General features: G+C 50.2%; 1 protein-coding gene across 1 annotated transcript; it reads left to right on the top strand.

The window, feature by feature from the left end:
* Positions 1–11,169: 11,169 nt before the first annotated feature.
* On the top strand, positions 11,170–12,435 carry LOC120700863 (collagen alpha-1(VI) chain-like). Its single transcript, XM_039985071.1, has 3 exons — positions 11,170–11,175; positions 11,269–11,841; positions 12,265–12,435. The coding sequence occupies exons 1-3, from the start codon at positions 11,170–11,172 to the stop codon at positions 12,433–12,435; spliced, it is 750 nt and encodes a 249-aa protein (XP_039841005.1).
* Positions 12,436–24,191: the final 11,756 nt, after the last annotated feature.

Below are 24,191 nucleotides of genomic sequence, written 5' to 3'. Positions count from 1 at the left end.
CATGCTCTGGAGGGCCACCTCCTTCCCCTCGAGGGCCTCGCCCTTTTCCCGGAGGGTCCCGGCGAGCGCAACCACGGCCACCTCTTTATGGAGGAGCTTGGCCTTCTGCTGCTCGAGCGTCGCGCTGAGGCACTGCAGCTCAGCGCTCTGCACCTCCGCCTCGCGAGCCCTCTCCTCGAGCGCCGTCCGAAGGTGCTGCAACTCGGCAGCCTGTGCCTCGGCCTCCCGGGCCTTCTCCTCCGCTGCCGCCCTATGGACGTCCCGCTCACCAGCAACCCGCGCCAGCTCCTCCTCCAGCGCCTGCTGGCGCGCTCCCAGATCCGCCATCTTCGCGTTGGCGTCAATATTCTTGAGTACCAGCTCGGCGTTGTGCTGCCCGAGCTGGCTCAGCTGGGAGTATAACCGGTTCATTTCAACGCTCTTTTCGCGCGAGATTTCCCTCAGCTGCTGCAAAAGGGGAGGACGTGGGTGAAGACGCGTAAAAAACTGAAACCGAATCAAAGCAATTTTCGGGAGGGAAATACTTACCTGGCTGACCTGGTAATCCGCATTCTGATGGAGCTGATAGGCGTGATCGAGGGCTTGCAAAATCTCCCGACCCACGCCCATCTGTTTATTCCAGGCCTCCTCTTCCTCTTGCTCCTTGCGGATGAACTCCGAGGGGACCCCGGATGGAACAATCGCCCTGAGATGGCCCCCCTCGGACGTCCCCGCCTCGAGCGTGCCCGCACCGGCCGACGCGAACTCGGCAATGTGCGCAGCGGCACTTGCCGCAGCAGCGGGGTCGATGTCCATCGAGTCCCCGTACTCCTCGCTGCTGTTCGGCAGCTCCACCACCGTCGTCGCGCCCTCCTGCGCCTCGGCGGTCTGCAAGATGGGAGCTCCTCCCACCCCTGGCGCCTCTTGCGCCGTCTCTTCCTCCGCGACACCCTCGCCCTCAGCCCCCGGGGACTCATGGACGAGGGTATCCTCCTCTGCGCCGCCGACAGGGCACTCCTGCTCGCCCCCGCTAGCTTCTCCTTCCGTATCCGGTCGGGCGGCGCGGGCCGTGTCGCCCTGACCGGCCTCAATGTCGATGGCCGCCTGGGCGGCGCCACCGGCACCGCCCCGGCCGGTCTCCTCGGCATCGTCGGCCTGAGCAGCCGCTTCGGCGCCACTCTGGCCGGCGTCGCCTTCCTCTTGTGCCCGAGCCTGCTGCGCCGCCCGGGCCCCTCGGGCCAGGGCCTCCCGTAGCCTCGCGGCCGCCGCCTCGAGATCCACAGCAGGCTGGGGCTGCGGTGCCGTGTGTGGCGTGCTGCGCGCCCCGGTCTTGAGAGCCTTGGCCGGGGCGAGCTGCACCGCATCTTTGGGAATGGCCCCGGGGCTGAAAATCAAGAGACGCGAGTTGAGCAGGATCGTGAAATCCACCAGATACGCAACAAAAACGAAATCCAAAATACCTACCCAGATCGAGCACTCATGCTCCGCTTCCTCGTGGCGCTCCTTCGAGCCCGGGGCATCGAGCCGTCCCTCGAAGACTGCCCCGAAGGCGCCCCCCTCGTGTCGGCCCGGCGGCTCGAGGCTGCCAGCACAGACGACTCCTCTCCCGCCGCAGCCTCGGCTCCACGGATCAGCACCTGGGGCGTGGGCATCTCCTCGGCGGCCGCCGACGGGGATGACTCCCGCGCCGCAGCCTCGAGGGAGGGATTCGCCGATGGCCCCCCTGCGGCCCTCGTCTCTTCTGCCACCACCGGCTCCCCCTCGTCCTCGTCCCACAGGTAGAACGGTGGGGAGCTCGCGCTCGCACCTTCCCCGTCACTCCTCAGAGCATGGTCCTCGGCATCCGAGGCCTCCTCCTCATCCTCCTCCGAGGACTCAGGTGTGGCGGGCTGCGGCTTCCCCTCCGCACGAGCGAGCTTGCACGCCTTGCCGTGCCTCGCCTTCCTCTTCCTTTTCCTCTCGGCCTTCGCCTCCGCCGCGTCTTTCCGCCTCTTCATCTTCTCCACATGGAGGCGATTGATCAGGCGCTGTTCTGGGATCGGGGGCCTCGAGGAGCCGCACCTCAACCCCTGTAGAACACGCCCGAAGATGGGGTCAGGAAAAGGACTATACAACGCACGACGAATTCGAAACCAAAGCTTACCAGAGAAATGTACCCCGGCTCGGGGCGCATCTTGATCCTCCAAAGATCCTCGGTATTTTGGGGGAAATCCACCACCGCATACTTCGCCCTCCGAGCGGCATTGGTGTGGGAGAGAAGCTTGCTCGACGTCCTCGAACCTTCAACCTTGCTCCCGGGGGTGAGCTCGAAAATCGGCAGGGCCCTCTCCACGAGGGGGATAACCCTCTGCCGGTGGAAGTTCGCGATGACAGCCGCTGCCGTCAGCCCCTTCTTCGCCAGACGCACCAGCGCGTCAGTGAGGCCCTCGAGTCTGTCCTACTGCGCTGGGGGCGATACCCCCCAATGCCACTTCGGCGGTCGGTCACGAAGAACCCTGCCGGTGAACGCCGGGAGCGCGCCACTGAAGTTCCGAAGGTAGAACCACCCCCGGCTCCACCCAACATTGTTCGTCGTCATCCTGCTGTGGATGTAGAGGTTCCTCCGGGAGTGGCGCACGTGGAATGTCAGGCTGCCGGCGCGCGCGAACCGCCTCAGCTGGCCCTGCCCGCTCTCGACGAAGAGCTCGCCGCGGAACATATGGATCCAAAGATCCCAATGCACCTCTATCCCCAGGTACCCCTCGCAGATGGCGACGAAGACCGCCGCCTGCGAGATGGCATTTGGGCTGAAATTGTGCAGCTCCACCTCGTAGTAGTCGCATAAGGCCCGCATGAACCTGCTGACGGGAACGCCGAAGCCTCGCTCATGGAGGCGCACGAAGCTCACAACGTAGCCTTGCGGGGGCTTCGGCTCGGTCTCGTCCGGGTGCGGGGAAATCCACGCCGGCGCCCCCAAATCTGGGTTCCGTGGCAGCAGCCGGTCGGCGACCAGCTGCTCCAGAACCGCCACAGTGGCGGAGGACTTCGCCCACGGCAAGGGCTCCTGGATGTCCGACATGTCTTCGATTCAAAGGGGAATGTGGGAGCGAAAGCTATGGATGGCTAAGGAGGCGGAGAAGGCGAAGCAGAATGAAGGCAAATGGCCAGGTGAACCCGGAACCTCCCCTTTCTCTTCGTATTTATTCACCATGACGGGCGCATCCGTAGCCATGGCCCAAATCTACCGCATTGAATGCGGTAGATTTTGCTATCGCTATCGAGTGGGCCCCACGACCGCGGAGTCTCCCACGCGCGCACGCGGCAATGAATGCGGCACGGTAACCGGCAGGCGCGGCGTGACTGTTGCGTTATCCCATCAGTCAGCAGCCACCCACGCCGCTTCATCTGCCCGAGGCTGTCGCCTGAAAAGGCGCGCCCACACCGCACCGCACGGATCGGGTCACGTCTCCCACCACCAGCGGAAGACCCGCGCGCGTGACTTGCGACTCCGTGTCGTTTCAAACCAAGACGGAATATTCCTTCATAGGGTCTCTTCACCCTCGAAGGAATCGCATTTCGAGGCCTTACTGATCAGGGGTTCGAAGCCTGGCCCTTCAGGGGGTTCGACAGGCGCCCCAGATCCCCAGAGTCAGGGACTACAGGGATGTGCCATACAAGCTACCCTCGAACGTGGAGTTCGAGACATCCTACACAGTGTTCAAGTCCAGTCGAGGGTGCTTAGAAGGGGGATCCCATCGAGGGAGAGCATCGAGCCCTCGGACCCTATCGAATGGGTCCGAACCCCGCCTAGCCAACCCTCGCGAGCGCTTTATAGGACGTGTCAATGGACCACGAGCCGACCCCTATCGAACGGTGCACGAACGTCCGCTTGAACAACCCGCTAATAGCTAACTGAAGCAGCCATAGCTCGCGGCTCGGGCATGGGTAGCATGGTGCGCTTCACCCCTCCTCCCTGTGGAAGGGCGACGAGGGTCGTAGTCGAAGTCGAGGGTTTCCCCTTAACGCCTTCACACGGGCCTAGGCTCGGGGGCTCCTCGCACACCATGGTCCAAAACCACACCCTCGAATAAATCGACAACCATCACTGACAAAGCTCCATGTGTAAACCGAACCCACCGCTATTAACGTATGTTCCCCTAACGGCTAAGCTGAACGCCGGGTCGCGGTACCAGCACTGGGAGTGCCGAGGCCGGCTGAAACAGTGCCGATGCCGGCTGAAAAAGACGCTAGACGGCCATCCCAGTAAAGCTACCCAGCGGGACAACATTTATAGCCCTTGGACGAGCACAAACTCTCCTCCAAGGCCTCGGGGGCTACACCCGCGGGTGCGCTGACGCGCCCCCGCGAAGGTGACTTCACACATTCGAGGGTCGTAACTCTATGTACACCCCCATACCCTCGGTTATCCTCCCCGCAGAGGGGAAAGGGGACTTTATTGCTCAAATGCAAGAAAAGATTACAAAGGGTCACCGGCGCGAAGCCATCGAAAGATACAAACACGTTGCCACTTACGTGGCAATTTTCCCTGTCTTGGGGAGGAGCGAGCGACGAAGAAAGGCACCGAGCCCCTAGCTGACTCAGCAGTGAGGCTGCTAGGGATGCGAGAAGCGGCCCCCAGACCTCACGGGTCCAGCAGGACGCTCTCCTCGCAAGCCTTCTTCTGGCGTCTCCTCCACCGAAGACCATGCGGGGGGTCGAGCTGGCGGACAGCGCCCTCCGCACCGTCTCCCCGAGAGCAACCTTGTCGCCGGGGGGGGGGGGGGGGACGATGCGAAAAACAGCCGCCGGACCTGGCGCCAGCGCCCCGGTCAGGCGTCTCCATCCCCCTTCAGGCTAGGGGACATCGCGGAAGCATGACCCCACGGGCCCAATGCTCTTCTGCTGATCCCACTGAACCTGAGGGATGGAGCGCACGCCCACTCCGGTCTTCCCCAACCGCTCGCAAGCATCCTTCTAGCGCCAAAAGCCTAAAAAAGCCAGGCCACCCCATCTGGGGGCCGGTCACAAAAGGGCAGAGAAAACATTACAAAATTAGGGTGATACTGGAAGAAAGAGTCGGGAGGCTGGAGAAGAAGGGAAACCCCACGACCCCTATTTATAGCTGCGCCAGGCACAAAGCTTCAAGCTTATCAAAGAGCGGAGGCTTGTATCGCCCGTGACGAAGCGGCGCTCCACGAGCAAAGGATGTCCTCGGTCCCCGCGCTGAGACATGACCGAACGAAATAAAGCGGAGCTGAGCCCCTGAATGCTAAGCAGTGCAGCATCGGCTCTGGCCGGATGCCCTCGAACGGCGCGCCGTAAAGCAACCAGGAACGCCGGGGCCAAGGCCCTACTCCTGCTAATGGGGCGGGGCTTGATGGGTTTTTTGGGTGGGTTTTAATACGGGTACTATTGGATGGGTGGAAACGAGTGACACTATGAAATGGGTTGGGGCGGGTTGGGTTGACGACATAGACGGGTTGGGACGGGTTGGGGCGCTATGGTAGTAGATCGGCACGTAAGTCGCATATCATCTTCCATCGTGACTTCGGGTTGGGGCGGGTTGGGGCATTGGGCCGACGGGGTGGGTCGGGGCGTGTGGTAGTTAGGGCTCTTGAAATATGGGTAGGGGCGGATTTGGGGTGGGTTCAACCCCATTAACAGGCCTACAAGGCCCTACGTACGGGCCAGCGCGACGGGAGCACCAGCTGCCAAGCAGCGGGCGCTACCATCACCCTGGCCCCCCTCAGCGCGCGGACACGTATTGTCCTTCAAACAAACAAAGAAAGTGGCGCGCGCCTCGAAGCACTCCACCCACGGGCGTACTGCCCCGACCGGCGTGTTGTCACATCCACTAGGCTGGCGCCCAGGCGCGTCTGGCGTGTGCGCGGCATTGACTGATCACGACAAAGGGGAAATCGCGGAAACACCCTTTGGCCGAATCCATCGACTCGACCAAAGCCTCGGGGGCTACTGTCGGGTGCCACAATTAGGGACACCCTAATTGGGGTGATAAGATCGCTTTAAAACACAAACACCTATAAAGACAATTGGGCCCACGAAGGCCCACGGCCTATTCCCTATTCGGAAAAAAGGAAAGGACTCAAAGAAGCCCGGCGTGCGGCCCATTCATGTCCCCCTCGAGCCAGTGGAACGACCTCTGCCTCGCTCGAGGGTCCCTCTCAGGCCCGCAGGGCAATCTCCACCCCGCTCGAGGGTAGCGGATCTACCCTCGAGCGGGTGACTCATCTCCGCCTCGCTCGAGGGCCCCCCTCGGGACCCTCGACCGCGCAACACACTTCCGCCTCGCTCGAGGGTAGCAGATCTACCCTCGAGCAGGTGACTCATCTCCGCCTCGCTCGGGGCCGTCTCTCGGCACAAGGGACAAACGGCCCCGCCGCCCAAACCGCTCGCCGTACAAAGGCATTAAAAGCCAGCCGCTCCACCACGGCTCAAAGGACGGGCGGCGTCAGGCCGCCACTCCCACAGTAGATGTGACCGGGGTCCCATCCGCTGACCCCGGTCACCGCTCCGCCACCCCGATCGCTGTAGCAGCACTGTGGGCATTACGGGACAAGACAAGCTGGCGCCGCCCCCGTTGCTATTCTGCCGACATCAACCATCCGGACTCACCTCCCACAAGGGAAGGAGTCCGGCGATGTCACGTGTCCTTCCGAGAGGGGCACTCTGCACGCACGGGCGGGACCCCGGACCTCCCCCTTGTGGGGTCCGGGACTTCCACGCGCTCTCGGACCTTCTAGTGTGCACGCTCACACTCCGACCAGGGGGTCCGGGACCGTCCCACGCCATTACTACTGTCGGGACACTGCAGGACAACCGGCGCAATCTTCGCGGGACCAAGGACGGAACCCAGGACAACAGCAACGCGCGCCGCCTTCCCACAGTACGCTTTCTACGGTGTTCGACACTGTACCCCCGCGATTTAAGGGAAAACGACGACTTCCATACCCCCACTCATGTGCACCGCCCCTCCTTGTGACTATAAAAGGAGGAGGTGGGCTTCCTTAGGCCGAGTTGGAAGCGGGCTCTCTGGTTTTTCCCCTCAGAGAACTCTCAGCACTACTGAATGCTCATCTCAACCGACTCCACTCCTAGCAGAGACTTGGGAGCTTCCCTCCCTCTCTCGCCTCGCTTGTATCCCCTACTACAAGCACCCCGGGTGCAAGATAATACAGTGCCCTCGCACACCCCCTTTGCTGGACGTACGGCCCCGTGGCCGGAACCAGGATAAACCGTGCGTTACTGTGTTGCCTCTTGCATCATCATCTGGGACGAGGAAACACGCAACATTTACTAGTTGGGATCCAGGCCCCCGGGTCGGAACACCGACAGATTTCATCCCCTACCGGGATAGGAAGTTTGATGTGCCTTGCATTGGGCACAAGTAAGTAGGTTGCACCACTGCATACCCACTCTGCACCGATACTGTATGGCAAGTCTGTTGATTTGGATAGACAGTGGCTAATGCGAGCTCCATGTCACATCCGCCACAATCCACAAGACTACACTTAGTTGGCTCTGTCAGCTGCTCTATTGTGTCCGGCTCATTAGGTGGTGGACCATCATTTTGGTCCTCGTCAATGTGCAAATCCTCCTCACACCTACTGTTGTTTCCAGTTTGGGTAAGGCACAGACCATCCGGTATGTTCACGCCTGCAACTCTCTGCAACTCCATAACTCTGGTGATTGCTTCACCAACGATCTCTTCCTTGTCCACATCTGACCTCCTCCTCTTTTTCTTCCTGTACATTCCAGCACACTCTTCGCCAAACCCTTTACCCCAGCCAAGGGAACTTGACACGCCTCGCACCCGACCTCTATGCTCTGGATTCTCAAGTGCCTCAGTAAGAACATCATTCTCCCTAACCCCGGTGAAAGAACCATCGCTAGCTTGAGCTGCAATTCTTTTCACCTTATCTGCTACTTCCGCCACCAGAGGGGAACTGAATGTTATGTTCCCGCTTTCACTAGTGGCCTTCCCTGACCTTGCCCGCAGATATGGCCTCGAATGTCCAGGAAATTACTCCCAAGGGTTCTCCTTTCCTTCTGCAGCTAGCTTTGTATCCTCCTCCTCCCACTCTTTCCTTTTACCATGATAACCTTTTCTGCCCATCTTGTGTGGCTTATTGTGCTTGGCTCTCTTCTCTTTCATCTCCTGGCTCACATGGTCAAACAATGGAGAATTGGTTGTCTCCACAAACTCCTCCTAGTCTTCCTGCTTTAAAAAGGGGTGCTTCTCATAGGGAAGCTCGTCTTGCCAAACAAAATCTGCTCTTAAATGCGACTTGAATCGCCGCTGCAAACTCGCAATCTCTTTCATAGCTGCCTTAAATGCTTTATCGCGAGCAGTTGTGGACAGATCAGCTGGGTACTCTAGCTTTTCCTCCAAAACAGTGAACAGATCTCTCCTCTGTTCTGGTGTGAGATCCTCAGCATTTGTGTTGATTGACACCCTCTCCCGGGCAATGAGGCCACAGACCGTAACGAATCTTTTCCTCGCAGCATCTGGGGTAGGCCAACCATCATCATCAAGTCTAGTTGCAGTCACTTTGTCCTCTGGCCATTTGGTTTGTGTCCGTGACTTGCGTGCTCGAGTGCTACTCCCAGCAGTTTGTGAGGAGTGAGCCTGCGAAGCAGCTGCACTATTGAAATTTGCATCATTTGACCCAGGTGCATTATTGCCCTGTGTACCAGGTTCACTATCACCAGTGGAACTTGCTGATGAGGCTGACTGCATAGATTATATACAAGTGTGTCAATAGAGCAACATAAGTAAGGCTGCAAAGCATCAATAATTATATAATAGTTGGGGATAGGTACTAACCATTTTGACAGTGGCAAGCAGTGCTTATATATCAAAGCAATGAAGTGTAGATTCTATGGCCTTTTGGCAAGAATAGGATAGAGGAATCAGTTAGTATAATTATGACAAGAAAAAAAACTATACATCAAGACAACAGCAAAAAGGTGGCTAGATATGAAATAAAGTGACACCCCTAAACAACTAAACCACAGCCAAAAAAATTGTTGTTCTTTTCAATTGCAGATGAGGACTGCTAATCCTATGTGAAATGACCCTAAACAACAACAAAATAGCATGTCTCCCTAATAGCATAAAAATTGAAGTGGCATTTCTCTCTAATATAGGCAATTTCTAGGTTCTGTAACTAATATAGGCAATTTCTACCCAAAACCACATCAAAGTGGCATTTCTCCCTAGTAGCACAAAAATGTCTAACTAGTTCGTGTAACTAATATAGGCAATTCCTATCCAAAACCACAGCAAAGTAGCATGTGAGAGCAGAAACTGTGAACACATTCACTAATGCATCATCCCTAATCATTTAGTAGGACACTTTCACTCCTCATGAAGTCACTGCTCGTTAATTAGCCAAATTGGATCATTCTAGACTCTAAAATTGGAGGAAGGAGCCCTTTCCTCTGTCGCGAGGTGGCTGTGTCACGTCGTTGCCTGAGGTGGCCGGGTCGCCGTCGCCGGGAGTCGGCGGCGGCGGCAGGAGCCGCCTCGCCGTCGTCACGGCAGGAGCCGCCTCGCCGTCGTCAAGGTAGGAGCCACCTCGCCGTCGTCATGGCAGTAGCCACCTCGCCGTCGTCACGCCAAAAGCCGGGTCGCCGTCGTCACGCCAGGTGCCGCCTCACCGGCGTCGGGTCGGGTTAGGGTTTCAAACCCTAGCTGCGACGAAGCGAGGAGGAACAAAGTGGAGGAGAGGCGCCGGGAGGAGAAGGCGAGTGGCGCGGAGGAGTAGGGTAGAAGGCGAGTCATGCGGAGGAGGAGCACAGGGCCAGAGGAGGAGAGCAGCGGCGCCGGAGGAGGAGGAGAGGAGGGCGGCGGAGGAGGAGAAGAGAAGAGGATTTGATTTGGTTCGGCGGCGGAGAAGCAGTTTATTTTGGGCTACAGACGCTGACGTGTGGGCCCGTGGCCAAGGCACGCAAGGCGGTTCCAAAATTTCGTCCGGCTGGCGCCTCCGGTTTGATTTGGCCTGTGACGCTGACGCGTGGGCCCGAAATCATTTTTTTTCAAACTAAAATTTGAACCTTCAAATGCCTAAGCTACTTTAGTTCAAAAATTCAGCAAAAAATGTTTCTGGAAAGATAAAAACAGATGTAACAATCGAAGATATGGATCACCCTTGGATCTGCTATGTTTTGTTCACAACTCAAAAAGAAAAACAACCCAAATTGAATGTTCCATTAATTTTAGAGTTCAGAAAACAGCCCCTAAAAATTCATTAAAAATGTCAACAATTCATCATTTGACATATAGTATTTGAAGAAAATAACATAATTCATAGTTCTTTACTAAGAATGTAACTTACTTTACAATATGATGCATCTTGTATAAATTAATATGATATAACAATTTTAATAACATCTTAACTTGGTCTAAAAGTTCTACAAATTGAGGTGGCAACATAATTTGCGTCCCTAAGCTTTACATAAAAATTTCAAATGGATTCGATGAGGGAAGAATACGCATTGTGTACAAATGCCTACATCTTCCACATAGTTCCATGCAATGTTACTCCAACATTGAAGTCTTCCATACTTTACCACATGTTCGAACTCGTATGCATGTCAAATTTCAACATAACCTTTTCCTCACCTTAATATTGCAAAATATGATGAAGTACAAGGTAATGGTAGTGTCAAACAAATGTGTTTTTTAATATCTATTTAGGTCAAACAAGGTCAGGTATAGAAATAGAATCTGATAAATTGAATAGGTACTTGAAAGCATCATTAAAGGAAGGAGGGTAATTTTAGAAAAATTCAGGAAAAAATAACATCGAATTTGGATTCCGTATGACCGAGTAATACTAGTTACAAATTTTAATTGTAGATTAAAAGGACAAATGGCAACTGGGGCAATAGAACTGGGCCAATCGCGCCCTGCCACCTGGCCCCGAGGCAACCGCGCGCTGCCACCTGGCCCGCAGTGTAGAACTAAGTAAAAAAATAGAAAACTCAGTAGAGTGCAACAAACAATGAAGTGGCAGAGTGGTAGTGCTTGAACCTCATGAAGTGCTGGTCTCGGGTTCGAACCCCCCCATTGACACTCTTTTTTGGAGGTTTTTTTTCGGTCGACAAAACATCAAAATTTTTTGGCGAGCTGCCCTGATTCGAACCGCGGCCGACCTGATCCACACTGAAAAGCCTTTCCGCTGCGCTATGCGAGTAAGTTCATTTAGTCAGCAGTTTGAAATGTATCTATACAAATAGTAACTGTATTGGTAACGGTCACATTAATGCCCGTTACCAATGCTCCAGGCCAGACTCTATAACCCACACCCCGCAGCCTTTGGATCCCTCCGCCTCTTCGTCTTCCTCTTCCTCTCCTCTTCGTCTCCCTCGATCCCTCCGCCTCTTCCTCTTCCTCTTCCTCTACTCGTCATCTCCCTCTTCGTCTCCGGTGGCGATGTCTCCCCGCAAGCGGCGTGCTTTGGTCGCCCTGCAACTCCGGGAGGACGGCCGTTGGATCCCGGGGAAGAAGCCAGGCGCGGCATACTGGAGCGCGGGGAAGAAGGCGGCCGCGGGGACGAAGGCCCGCGCGGGGAAGGTGCCCGCGGCTACGAAGGCGGCCGCGGGGACGGCGTGCGCGGGGACGAAGACCCGTGCGGGGAAAGCGGCCGCGGCTATGGCAGTCGCGGCGGGGATGGCGGCCGCGGGGCCCCTCTTGCCCTAACCCCCAAGGTGGAGGTGACCGAAGAGGAGCCGGCGCCGAGACCCCTCCTGCCCTACCCGCCGGGCTTCGGGCCCAAAGTGGAGGACGTCGGCGCTTCCCACTCCACCCCGCCGCCGCCACCGCCGGCTGCGGGGAAGGGCGCTTCCAACGCGTCTCAGGTAATCCTTGCAACGAAATCTACAAGTTTTGTTAGATGCAAATCATCAGAATCTGTCCACATTTTAATCTATGAAAAAGAATAGAATAAATATCCCATAAATGTTCTGGTAGTTTAGTTCAGTGGCTAGGCTTGATTTTTGGGTATGTTAATCTTAGTGTTGTTAGAAACACCTGGTAAAAATATGAACTCTATTTGAGCTCGTTTACTTACTTAAATGGTAAAGATTCTTAAATCTACTAGTGAACTTCATATATTAATGCTGGTAGACCTAGTCATAGTTTAGCTCTGAAATTTTTACTGGATGAACATGTTACTGAGATCTTGCTGATATATAAGTTAGAGAATTTTTAGATCTTGTTTGCCATATATCTAGATTTAATTCATGGTATTTAGTTTCTGTTTGATAAACTTTGTCTTGCAGGTACCTTTTGATCAGATGACCATCATGCAGTTGCACAACACCTTAGCAGACTCACATGAGAGGGTGGTGGCACTTCAAGATGAGCTTGCTGGGGAGAGAGGAAGGAAGAAGGCCATTGAGCGTGCACTGAAAGCAGCGATCAAGGCTCAGAGAGGTGGCAGAAACATCTAATCCACCAGGCCTGTTTTCATTTTGGTTTGGATTCCAATGGCCATGTCTGATTTTGGTAGACTGTGTAATGGCCATGTTCTTAGGCTAGAGGTTGACCAAGGCACACTGAACTAGTCCATGCCTGTGTGTGCCTCATATACTTTTTAATTGCCCATGTTCTAAGGCACACCGATTTTGTCCATTTCTGTGTGTGCCCAATTAGTCATGTGCTCCTGCTAATATATATATATATACTTGTGAAAAACTGAAGGGTATATATATATATATATGTTATGTGATCTCTAAAAATGAGTTGTGTCATGTGTCATGTGTTCTGTGCTCTGTGCTCTGTGATCTGTGTTTTGTGATCTGATCTCTAAAAGCCATACTGGGAATTGTGTCATACATAACGGGCACATTCGTAAGGCCCGTTACGAATGACTAATTTGTAACGGGCACATTCGTAATGCCCGTTACCAATGACCAACTACACAATGCAACAGACAGAATGTAACAGACTGAATATTACCAAGTCAAGCATGTGATCTGAATATTACCAAGTCAAGCATGTCTGAATATTACCAATCACCAATCACCATGTCTGAATTTACCACACCATATATTACAAATGGATTCAAAAATCACCAATCCACATCATATATTACAAATGGATTCAAAAATCACCAATCCACATACAAAGTCAACAAAAAGGCACAATTTCCACAATACATACATCAAGCTTGCTTTTTCCTTGCTTTATGTACTTTGATGGTTTCCCGATGGTCGCGTCGCAAGTATGGTGTTTTTTTCATCTGCCAAGAGTCGGGGCACGTATGGCATGTCAAAGGAAGGAATTTCATCAAATTGGTTGTATACTTGTATTCCTCCTCCTCAACAACATTTTCAACCCCAACAATCCTTTTTTTCCCAGGCATAACCACATACCAGTTTTTCTTTGCAAGGTCGGGTACATAGAACACCTACTGCACATCCTTGGCTAAGACAAACGGTTCATCTTTGTAACCAAAAACTCGTAGATCAACACTAACAAACCCATATTTGTCCTCGGTCACACCTTTCTTCCCATTGACCCATCGGCACCGAAACAGGGCTACCTTCAATCCAACATAATCAAGTTCCTATATCTCCTCTATCTGACCATAATATGTGTCTGTCTCCATGTTGTTGTCGACGGCATCAACACGCACACCACTATTTTGATAGATGCTCTTGGCATCCTGGGCCATGGTGTAGAAAGTGTATCAATTGATATCATATGCTTGGTATGTTGTAATAGTGAATAATGGCCCCGCTGCTAGTTTTCTTATCTCATGATCGGTTATAGCAGTGCTGCCTTTCTGGACATAATCTCGAAACCAAGTGTTAAAGCCTTGCATGTGCTTCTTTGCGACCCAAGCCTCATTTCGATTAGGATTACCTTCAATTAGGTGTCGCAAATGCTCGTTGACATACGGTGTAACTATGTCGGTCTGTTGTAGCACGATGAAATGAGCCTTGTTGAAGGAATCTCGACCAGGAGTGATTGACTTTTTGACCAAGGTCCCAACACCTGCAAGCCTACCTTCATGCCGTGAATGAGGCACACCAATGGGGTTTTGGGGGTCCATATAACCCATGGCCCACTCCACTGCTTCGATGGTACCATAGCCATGAACCATGGCTCCCTCAGGAAAAGACCGGTTATGTACCAAAGATTTGAGGAAGCCATAGAACCTCTCATAAGGAAACATTTGATGAAGGTAAGATGGGCCAAGGTAGAAGATCTCCTTCACAAGATGTGTTGTTAAATGGACCATGAGATCAAAGAATGTTGGTGTAAAAGTAGCCTCAAGCAAGCATAGGGTCTCAAAATGCCTTTTCTGTAACCTCGATAGTGCATCCACGTCAATCACCTTCTGTTCTATCGCATTGAAGAAAAAGCGCAAGCTCATGACAGCCTCGCGAACTAGTACTGTCTTGATACCTCTAAGTGCAACAGGCAGAAGAGGTGTCATCAACACATGGCAATCATGAGATCTCATCAAGTGGAAATTCATTTTCATGTCCTTCACCGACACTAGCCTCTTGAAGTTCGATGAGTAACCTGAAGGTACTTTCAAACCATGCAAAAACTCGCAGAATTCTTTTCTCTCCGTCTTTGACAATGTGGTTGCAGCTACAGGAAGGACCGTCCCCTTGTCTTTTTCCTCTGCATAGAGCTCCGGCCTAATGCCCATATCTTTCAGATCCTCCCTTGCATTTTCATGATCTTTTCCTTTGCCCCTCTGTTGTAACAATGTTCCACACATGCTCTCACACACATTCTTCTTGATGTGCATGGTGTCAATCGAATGACGCACATCCAACAGCTGCCAATACTCTAGCTCCCATAATATTGATTTTTTGTTCCACATCCCCTGCTCCTCTTCTTCTTCACCATCTTGCTTCTTTCTTTTGCCAAGGATAGCATCCTTAGATAATTCCTCAATAGTTTTGATGTCTTTGACTTGTAAGTGGACCTCCATTCCAGACACATGCTGAGGCGCCATTCGATTCTCCTTTTCCCCATCAAACTGACAATCCATGTTCCAGTATGGATGTTTCTTATGGAGGAAACAACGGTGCCCCAAAAAGACAAATTTCTTCGACTTTCTCAACCACAATGAGCAAGTTTCATCTAAGCAGTGGGGGCAAGCTTCACCTTTCCTTTTACTCTGCCCGGAGAGGTTGCGATGAGCCGGGTTGTCGTTGATGGTGGTGAACAACATGGCGTGCAACGTAAAGTCCTTATGCTCAAACTCATCCCAAACATCCTTCACACCAGGCTTCCAAAGTGTCTGCAGGTCATCAACCAAGGGCCTCAAGTACACATCAATACGGTCACCGGGTTGCTTTGGCCCCGAGACCAAGATTGACAACATCAATTATTTACGTTACTTGCAGAGCCACGGTGGAAGGTTCAACACTGACAACACGACAGGCCAGGTGCTATGCGTTGAACTCTGATTACCGAATGGGTTCACCCCATCTGTGCTCATAGCGAACCGAATGTTCCTGCAATCTTCTTCAAACCAAGGAAAGTGAGCATCAATGTTACCCCACTATGCTGCATCTGCTGGGTGCCTAAGCTTGCCATCCCCGGTCTTGTTACGACCTTCCTTATGACAACGCAAGAGTTGGGCCTCCTTTCGTGTGGCAAACATGCGTTTCAAGTGGGGAATGAGTGAAAAATACCATGCCACCCTCACAGGACCCCCTCTGTTACCCTTCCTATCTCTGATCTCCATGGGCTTGTTCCCGTCCTCAGCATTATTATCTCCGCCATCTTTCGTCCTCTTGAAACGACCGAACCCACACTTAGGGCAATTGTCAAGGTCCTCATACTCTCCACGGAACAACACACAGTTGTTCTTACATGCATGTATTCTTTCCACCTCTAAACCCAAAGGACATATTATCTTCTTAGCCTCATAGACAGACCTGGCCACTTGGTTTCCCTCTGGTAGCATGTCTTTTAGCAGATCCAATAGTTGTTTGAAACTTTTGTCGGTCCAACCATGACTTGCCTTAAGCTGCAAAAGTTTGAGATCACCAGAAAGCCAAGAGTACTTGTGACAACCGGGGTACAGGGGTTTCTTTGAATCTTCGACGAATTGCTTCAGCCTCGATAATTCTGAAGATGTGTACACGCCCTGAAACTCAACATCTCTCAACATTTGATCAACATTATTCACACGAGGCAGTAAATCATCATAGTTGAAACCCGTAACTTCTTGGTCAGTCATTTCCTTAGGCTGCATCACGCCCGGTGGGAATGCTTCATCTTCCTCAAAGTCATAATTGCCACATTCTTCTTCTCCTATAATAATGACAAATCAAAGAGTTAATCCATTATGCTCTACCCTGTAACAATGAGAAATCAATGAGTAAAGTCAATAGTTACTCGTTTCACCTTCATTATGGACTTCAGCATGGCATCGCGCTACATCTTCATTAAGGCATCCATCTTCGTCTTCATTAAGGCCTTCCTCACCATGCTTGTTCCAGCACATGTAATTCTTTTTGAATCCACGTGTGATCAAATGATGGAAAATGTTGTCTCGTTGTCCAAACTTCTTCTGGTTCAGACAGTCAACACAAGGGCAATGCATTGAAGGCACACCCCGATTTCTCATGTCCGCCTCTGCTTGAGCAAGGAAACCATTAATCCCACTTAGGAAGGTCTCCCAAACTCGAGGCTGACTGTACATCCAAGTCCGATCAACCGCCATCTACAAGATGTTTTGTTCATTTCATATTGGTCAAATTTGTACTATGAAACAAAGTGCTACAAAGGCTTTAGCAAAAACTTGAAAACATGGATCAACAAGAGTATTTTGGTTGTATTTGATAAATATTTATTCTACTAGAGGTTTGCCAACTACTTGGGAGGATTAGGAGGCTCAAATTACATACCCTCTCAATGTGCTACTGTAGGAGCGGCGGGGAGGGAACACGGTGGCGCGATGGAGCCACGTGGTGGAGCCAAGCTGCCGTAGGGGTCGCCGGTGGAGCCAAGTGGAGCAGAGGCACCGGCGAGGTCGCCGGTAGAGCCAAGTGGAGCCAACTCGCAGTAGAGGCGGCCCGAGGTCGCAGCAGAGGCGCCGGCGGTGGTCGTAGAGCAGAGCAGCGGCGGTCGATGGTCCGGGTGAGTAGAGGCACCGCCGGCGGTCGATGGTCCGGTGGGCGCAGCAGAGGAGCAGCGCGGCATGCGCTGGTGGTGGTGGAGCCGGAGTGCGACCAGTCGCAGCAGAGACATTGCCGGCGGGCACAGCGGCGGTAGTCTCAGCGGTGAAGGACCGCCGGTGCCGGGTGGACGACGCCGGCGATCAAGAGGCTACAGTGCTAGAATGATGCCGCACGTCAATCATTGCTAAAGTTCTCCACCTCAATCATTGCTAGACAATTTGTAACGGCCGTTGAGAAACATACGTAACGAGTTCCCTCCCACGTTACAAAAATAAGACATCGGTAACGGCCATAGCAGACCGTTACTCATGTCTGAGCCATTCGTAACGGGCGTTGAGCAACATATGAAATGGGTGCTCTCCCATGTTACGAAAACAAGATATCGGTAACGGTCATAGCAGACCATTACTCATGTCAGTGCCATTCGTAACGGGGGTTAAACCAACCATTACACATTTTGGTATTTTTAGTAACGGTCTTTAACAAACCGTTACTGATAATGTCCCCATTCATAACGGTTGCGTGCAGATACCGTTACGGCCCAGAATCCAGTAACGGTCTTTATTTACGACCGTTACTATTGTTGATTATTAGTAACGGGCGTTGTGGTGGCGTGGTCGGGCTGGGCCCTACCAGGATTATTGGTAACGCGTGTTGTTTGTGGTCCGTTACAGTTTTACTTCTTTGTAACGGGCTTCTAGAGCCCGTTACTAATGCCGTGTTACCTATTTGAGGTTTTCACGTAGTGTGATAGACCGGGCCTGCCAACGACTATTGCTTCTCGCTTCAAAAAAAATTGACCTGCGGGGGGAGATCGCTCCACAACATTGCACTAAATAGAAGACCTTCTCGCACATGTCAAGAAAATCCCAAACTAGTGCCCCACCTGTACATATTGGTCCGTTACCCGTGAGAACGACCAGACTCCAACTATGCTTTGGACAAAGGACAAGCGAGGAGATTTTTTGTGCAACACGCAGATAAATTGCACCACCTCTGGCCAAGAAATCTGCTACCGTGGGGGTTCAAATTATGGTCAGCAAGGTGCCAAGCGCACTGCTCAACCAACTGGTCTAACATTCGCTAGCTGTCGCTTCTTGCTTCGTGGAGATGGCAGGGGTGGAGTTGGAGTTGGACTGCAGGCAAAACCATCTTGTGGTGGATGTTACTTACCACTTTGTAACAGTAGATCAGTAGCCCCAAATCAGAGTAAAACTCCAAGTCAAAGGAAAAAAACTATTCATACTTGGCTAGGTTAATTATTTGGAATCTCCGGTTGCTAAATCCTCCACCAATGGAGTTATAAAAAAAGGAAAATTAATGAACTGTTCTATCTTGATGGAGCTGCACGAGGGCGTCTCCTACCCGCTCTAGTCTGATCAAAGTCGCAAGCCGCCAGATGTTCACTGGCTGGAACTCATTGGCGTCGAGCCCAACAATCACAGAAACAATGGGAACGCCCAAGAATGAGGGGAGTATATGTTTCAGAGCATCATCTAGATTTTATTTGAGCGGTTGGTGGGCAGAAACGGTGGCCGGAGGTAGGAGATCACCATCGGGTAGATCTTGAGCAGCCGACGACAATGGTGGCTCGGGAAACACAACTTTTGAGCCATCCGGCGGTTGGGGCCCATGCTGGAGCTGCTGAAGAGGTAGCTGGGAAGGTGAAGAAGGTGCACGTGAAGTTAATTTGGATATGGTGAAGATTTTATGCCGGATTTTTTGCCGGTGGCTCGACTGTTCGGCCAAGCTTTTCGGGCCCTCTCAGAATGGGGTGCATGAGAGGGAGAAGGGGAGGAAGCTGATCAAGTGGCCTAGAGAGGATAAGGGCGAGTTTGGCTTGGGCACGACGATGGCCGGGCCTGTGGTGCCGGAGCCGTGCGTGGTCAGAGCTGCCGCCGATGTCCTAGGCATTTTGGGTCGTATGCTAGCATGGACCGAAGCTCGAGTCGCTTGAGTTGCACATTTATAAAGCATGTTTTAGTTTGTGTTTTGTGCAAACTAGTTGGAGACATAGGTTAATGTTTTAGTTGTCAAATTCACCCCTTCCCCTATTAGGCTACGAGCACCAATTCCTTTCAAGTGGTATCAGAATCGGGACTCACTTCTTTCATAAAGGAATGCCGATTCAATTGGAAAATTATGATAACCGACTCATAGGAATGGTTAAGCTTCACCATCTAGTGAGTTAGCTCATCGGGGAAGGAATGTATACCTTAGGACCCACTCCACAATTTGACGGCATGGGCTTCCAATGATGGAACATTTTAATACAAGCCTGTCTCCAAGCTAAGGGTCTAAACGATTGGAGAGTAGTGAGCGAGGGCATAAAAAACCATGCTCAACAAAAGAAGCAATATGATGTTAGTGCTAAACGTATTCTATTGTGTTCTCTTGATCACAATGTGTTCAATCATGTTTTTGCTTCTAAAAATGCTAAAAATCTATGGAAGACTATCAATAAGAACCATGGAGGCACAAAGGATGTGGCAAATGAAAAATATCACTTTCTGATTGATAAACTTAATAGCTTCAAGCAACTTGATCATGAAAATGCCAAATCTATGTACTCACGATTGAATATTGAATATTCTTGTGGATGCGATTAATTCCTTAGCTGTTAAGCAAATTAGAGAAATGGAACTCATTCGAAAGATCCTTCACTCTCTACGAAGGCCGGACTATGATTTGATGACAACAATTCTCTATGAGAAAGAGCTCATCACCATGACATCAAATCAAGTCCTCAAGAAGGTGACCGCCCATGAGCTTCGCAACAACATCAAGCTAAGAGCTCCAACTTCTTCACCAACACAAGTGCTCTGGCAAGCAAGTAAGCCAAGAAGTTGAAGAAGATGGTAATAAAAGCAAGCTCAAGTGAAGATGAAGAAGATGAAGCAAGCAAATGCTCCTCAAGTGATGAAAAAGAAGAAATGAGCCCCGAGCTTCTCAAGCAAGCCAAGATCATGAACAAGATCTTGAAGAAGATTAACATGATAGGGTATACGGTCTTCCTCAAGGATAGACATCACCATCAACTCATCAAGGTTGAGAGGATCAAGTACAAGAAGAAGAAGCAGAATAAGAAGGAGAATAAGCCCAATCCCTAGCCACTTTTGGTAAATGTGTAAGCGGCGGTGAAGAATCAAGCATAAGCTCAACTGATGAGTTATTTAAGAGATTCACCACTCGCACAACATGTGTCTTCATCATCAAACATATACCTTATGACCAAAGGTATGAAAAGAGATGTAAGTGATGATGACTCCAACTTTCCTTCCATTGATGAACTTCTTGACTTGGTTCATGAGCACCAAAAAATCATTAGGAAACAATCTAAAGAAATCAAACAACTTAATGCTCTTAATGATCCCAATTCTAACCTTGCTATAAGTTATGATGATTTCGTATGCAAATTCAAATTGCTTAGAAAGGAGCATGAAGAGCTTAAATAAAAAATTGAGAGCATTAATAATGAAACTAATGACTCTTTGTAAATGGAGCAATCTATCCCTTGTGCAATTCATATTTATGAGGTTGATGTTTTAACTTCTTACATTGATTTAATTGATAAATCTTGCTCTAACTCTTGCAATGAGAAATGCTTTGAGAATGTGTTTGTAGAATCATGTGATGATCTCATTGCAAAGAAAAATAATGAGCTCAAGCAAGAAGTATAAAGGCTCATGAGAGATTTGGCAAGATTGAAGGGCAATAGCATTATCCAACCTTCCTCAAGATAATTGTGAAGACATGGTGAAGAAGCTTAAGAAGAAGTCAATAGTGACATGTTTCAAGTGCCATCGAGAAGGCCACAAGTCCAACAAGTGACCTCAACCAAAGAAGAAGATTCCGGATGAGAAGAACAAGACGAATCTCACCATCAAGTTCTCCCTCATCTACACCAATCCCAATTGAATGAACAAATGCAAAAGCACCTTCTATGTTTGTGATTTTGGTGATTGTGTGACAACATGATCATGAGATTAACAATGTCAACTGAATGATCTTAGGTGCTAAGAATGAAGTACAAAGCCATAACAAAACAAGAAATAAAGAAAAAAATTCAAAGAATTGTTGAATTGGATGAGTTCTGCAGAAAATAGGGCACCAGTTAAACCGACACCATACACAAACTACGGCTCGGTGCAATGATGTGTGCAATAATTGATCTGGTGCAGCTAAAATAAGTTGACTAGTTGAACTGACTGCATGGAAATTACAAGAATTGGTGCATTGGACGGGGCAACACTGAAGTGACACAAGAAATCACAGTTGCACCAGTTAAACTGATGGTGCAAATGGAAGGTGTCGGTGCATTAGTATCACATTGTTCAGAGAGCATGTGAAGCTATAGGAGCACAAGCTTTAAGGACTGGTTAAACTGACATGGCGTTGGTACAACTGTCAGTACATCTACATCAACAACAAGAGGCTGTCAGAGGTCCAACGGCTACTATCTGGGGTCAGTGTGACCGGTTGAACTAACCCATCTCGCCAATTTAACCGACGGTGTGTTTGCAGAATTAGCCTAACGGCTAGTAACAACTATGGATCTCTAGACTATATAAGGCCTCACCCCGGGTCATTTGAGGTTGTTGGAGTTGAGAGAAGTCACATAGATCCTAAAGAACACCTCCAAGCTACAAGGGTACTTAGTGATCACATCCATAGTCTTTAGCACACCCTTAAGAGTGTTAGTGCTAGGTTAGCTCTTGAGAGAGAGAGAGAGAGCTTGTGCATTGTGTGCTGTGCTTGAGTGAAACTCAAGCTTGTATCTCAGTGAGCCGGCCCCTTCGAGTCTTGGACTCGCCGGCACATCTCCGGCTTCGCGTGGAGTAGCGTCGGCAACTTTATACGAGGGACGTGATAACCCCTCATCATTCGTTGAGAAGCTCCTTAGTGGAAAGTGGGATCAAGGTAACCGAAAACTTGTCGTGAGTCTTGGCGGCAAGTCAAAGGGTCCCCGAAAGAGACTTGGTGGTCGAGAAGTGATACTCTTGATTGAGTGCTTCAACAAAAAAGACTAAATGTGGCTTAGTGCCTACCGATAGCACTGGATAAATCTTTGCGTGATGAGTTTGCTTCCTCTCATTCCCTCTTTATGTTTCTGCATTTCATACTTGCAACTTGTGTGTCTTTATTTTCTTAGAGTAGCATCAAGTTAGAATTGGCTATAGGTTGTAAAACTTATTTTGGGATGAGAGTTTCACATAAGAAGGACCATAGTTGCACATTTAGATAGCAATCACAGTATGTTTTAGTTTATGTTTTCTGCAAATTAGACGGAGCCAGAGGTTAAGGTTTTTACTTTTTAGTTGCCTAATTCACCCCTCCCCTTTTTAGGCTATGAGCACCGATTCCTTCCGGTTGCTCCTAAAAGATCCTTCTTTGTTTCCACTGGCCACATAGTAAGGACATTATATATACACATGTTGTCTATTCTACTCACAGTGTGTTGAATAGTATTCAACGCACCTATGAGTGAAATTATAAAAAAATAAAATTACTTCCATCATATTTACTTGCGCTAATGAAGGTCGTGGGACAATAAATACACTACAACAGGTTCACGTCATAATTTCCTAATTTCCTGCCCCATTTCAACACACATTAAATTCACATTCACTCCTGCCTTTATCTGTTCCGGCGGTCCAATCTAGGACAATCCTTTTTTTTTGAGAAAATCTAGGACAATTATGTTATTTTTGCACTGAAAGGATCACTAGGTACAAATATTTTATCACACACCCAAGCAATTGTTAATCTGGTAGTTTTTCCCCTTTCCATTCTCAATCTCATCTCATGGCAAGCAATTGTTAATTAGTGTGTCAATTACTGATATTTTTAGTGAGCAAGATATCTGTATAGCACTCTATTATTTTTAATGTATAACCCTGCATATCTTCCGTTGGATAAGCCGCAAGCTAGAAGGATGCTGGGTCAGATGCATGCATAGTTATTTATTCGTTTTCTTTTGTTCCTTGAAAGAGTAGTCAAATTTTGTTCATCTGTGTATATGAAGATATCTAGGAGTAATTATTTCTTTATTATGTAAATGTTACTTATTCGTACATTTAAAATTACTCCAGTAGGAAATAAAAAAGGAGTTGGTTGTCCTCCATTGGCATATAAAATTACTCCTTCGTTTACAAATTACTTCTTATTTCAGAAGCTAATTACTCATGTCCTAGGGTCATACTGCCTCCATATAGGAAATAGATGATGTTTGTGACAGCGACACGGTCTTCAAAGCATAACTTTGACTGGTTATTTTTATAAAAAAATTGTTGAAAAGTGATATATGTATATTTTTATGAAAGTATTTTTAAGACAAATCTATTCGTATAATTTTCACTTTTTCAAACTCAATAACTTAAAAGTTATTCATGATTTATATTTCCAATATTTGACTCAAACCTTGTCCAAAACAACATCTAAATCCTACTCCCTCCGTAATGCCAAAGGACGTCGTTCTGGCCGTTGGGAGGATTGCACAAAGGAAGCCGTTCAACCCATGTGTGGATGATTTTGGACGGGATTGCCCTCCCTTAACTACAGTCGTTGGCGCGCCGCGCGTTTCCTGTCCGCGCCGCCTCGGTTGCTATCCTCCCTGCCTCGGTTCCCGTCCGTCCGTGCCAAGCTACTACGCCCCCGTCAAAACGTGCCCCAACCTGCTAGCTGCTACGACGCCCGCACCAGCCAAGCATCTACGCCCGCCCCAAGCTGTTACTCTTCATGGAGTTTGTCGCGCCGGACTCGGAGGAGCTCGTCACGCCGCCAGAGGAGGAGCTGCTCGCGCCGGACTCGGAGGAGCTCGTTGCGCCGGAGTCGGAGGAGTTGCTCGCGCCGGACTCGTTGCCGCCGGACTCGGAGACGACGGTGGTGCCGGACTCCTTGCCGCCAGGCGCAGAGACGACGGTGCCGGACTCCTTGCCGCCGAGCGCATTCATATGTGGTCGCTGTCATCTACTAGTTCATGAAGATTGCGAAGCATGCACTATAAGAAATCCTTTAATACATGACGGGAAAAAACGTCACAGATCATA

Source organism: Panicum virgatum, chromosome 3K, assembly GCF_016808335.1.
Source record: "Panicum virgatum strain AP13 chromosome 3K, P.virgatum_v5, whole genome shotgun sequence".
In the NCBI taxonomy this organism is placed as follows: Eukaryota; Viridiplantae; Streptophyta; class Magnoliopsida; order Poales; family Poaceae; genus Panicum; species Panicum virgatum.
Note: the sequence above shows the minus strand (reverse complement) of the source record. Positions and strands in the feature narration are given on the sequence as shown.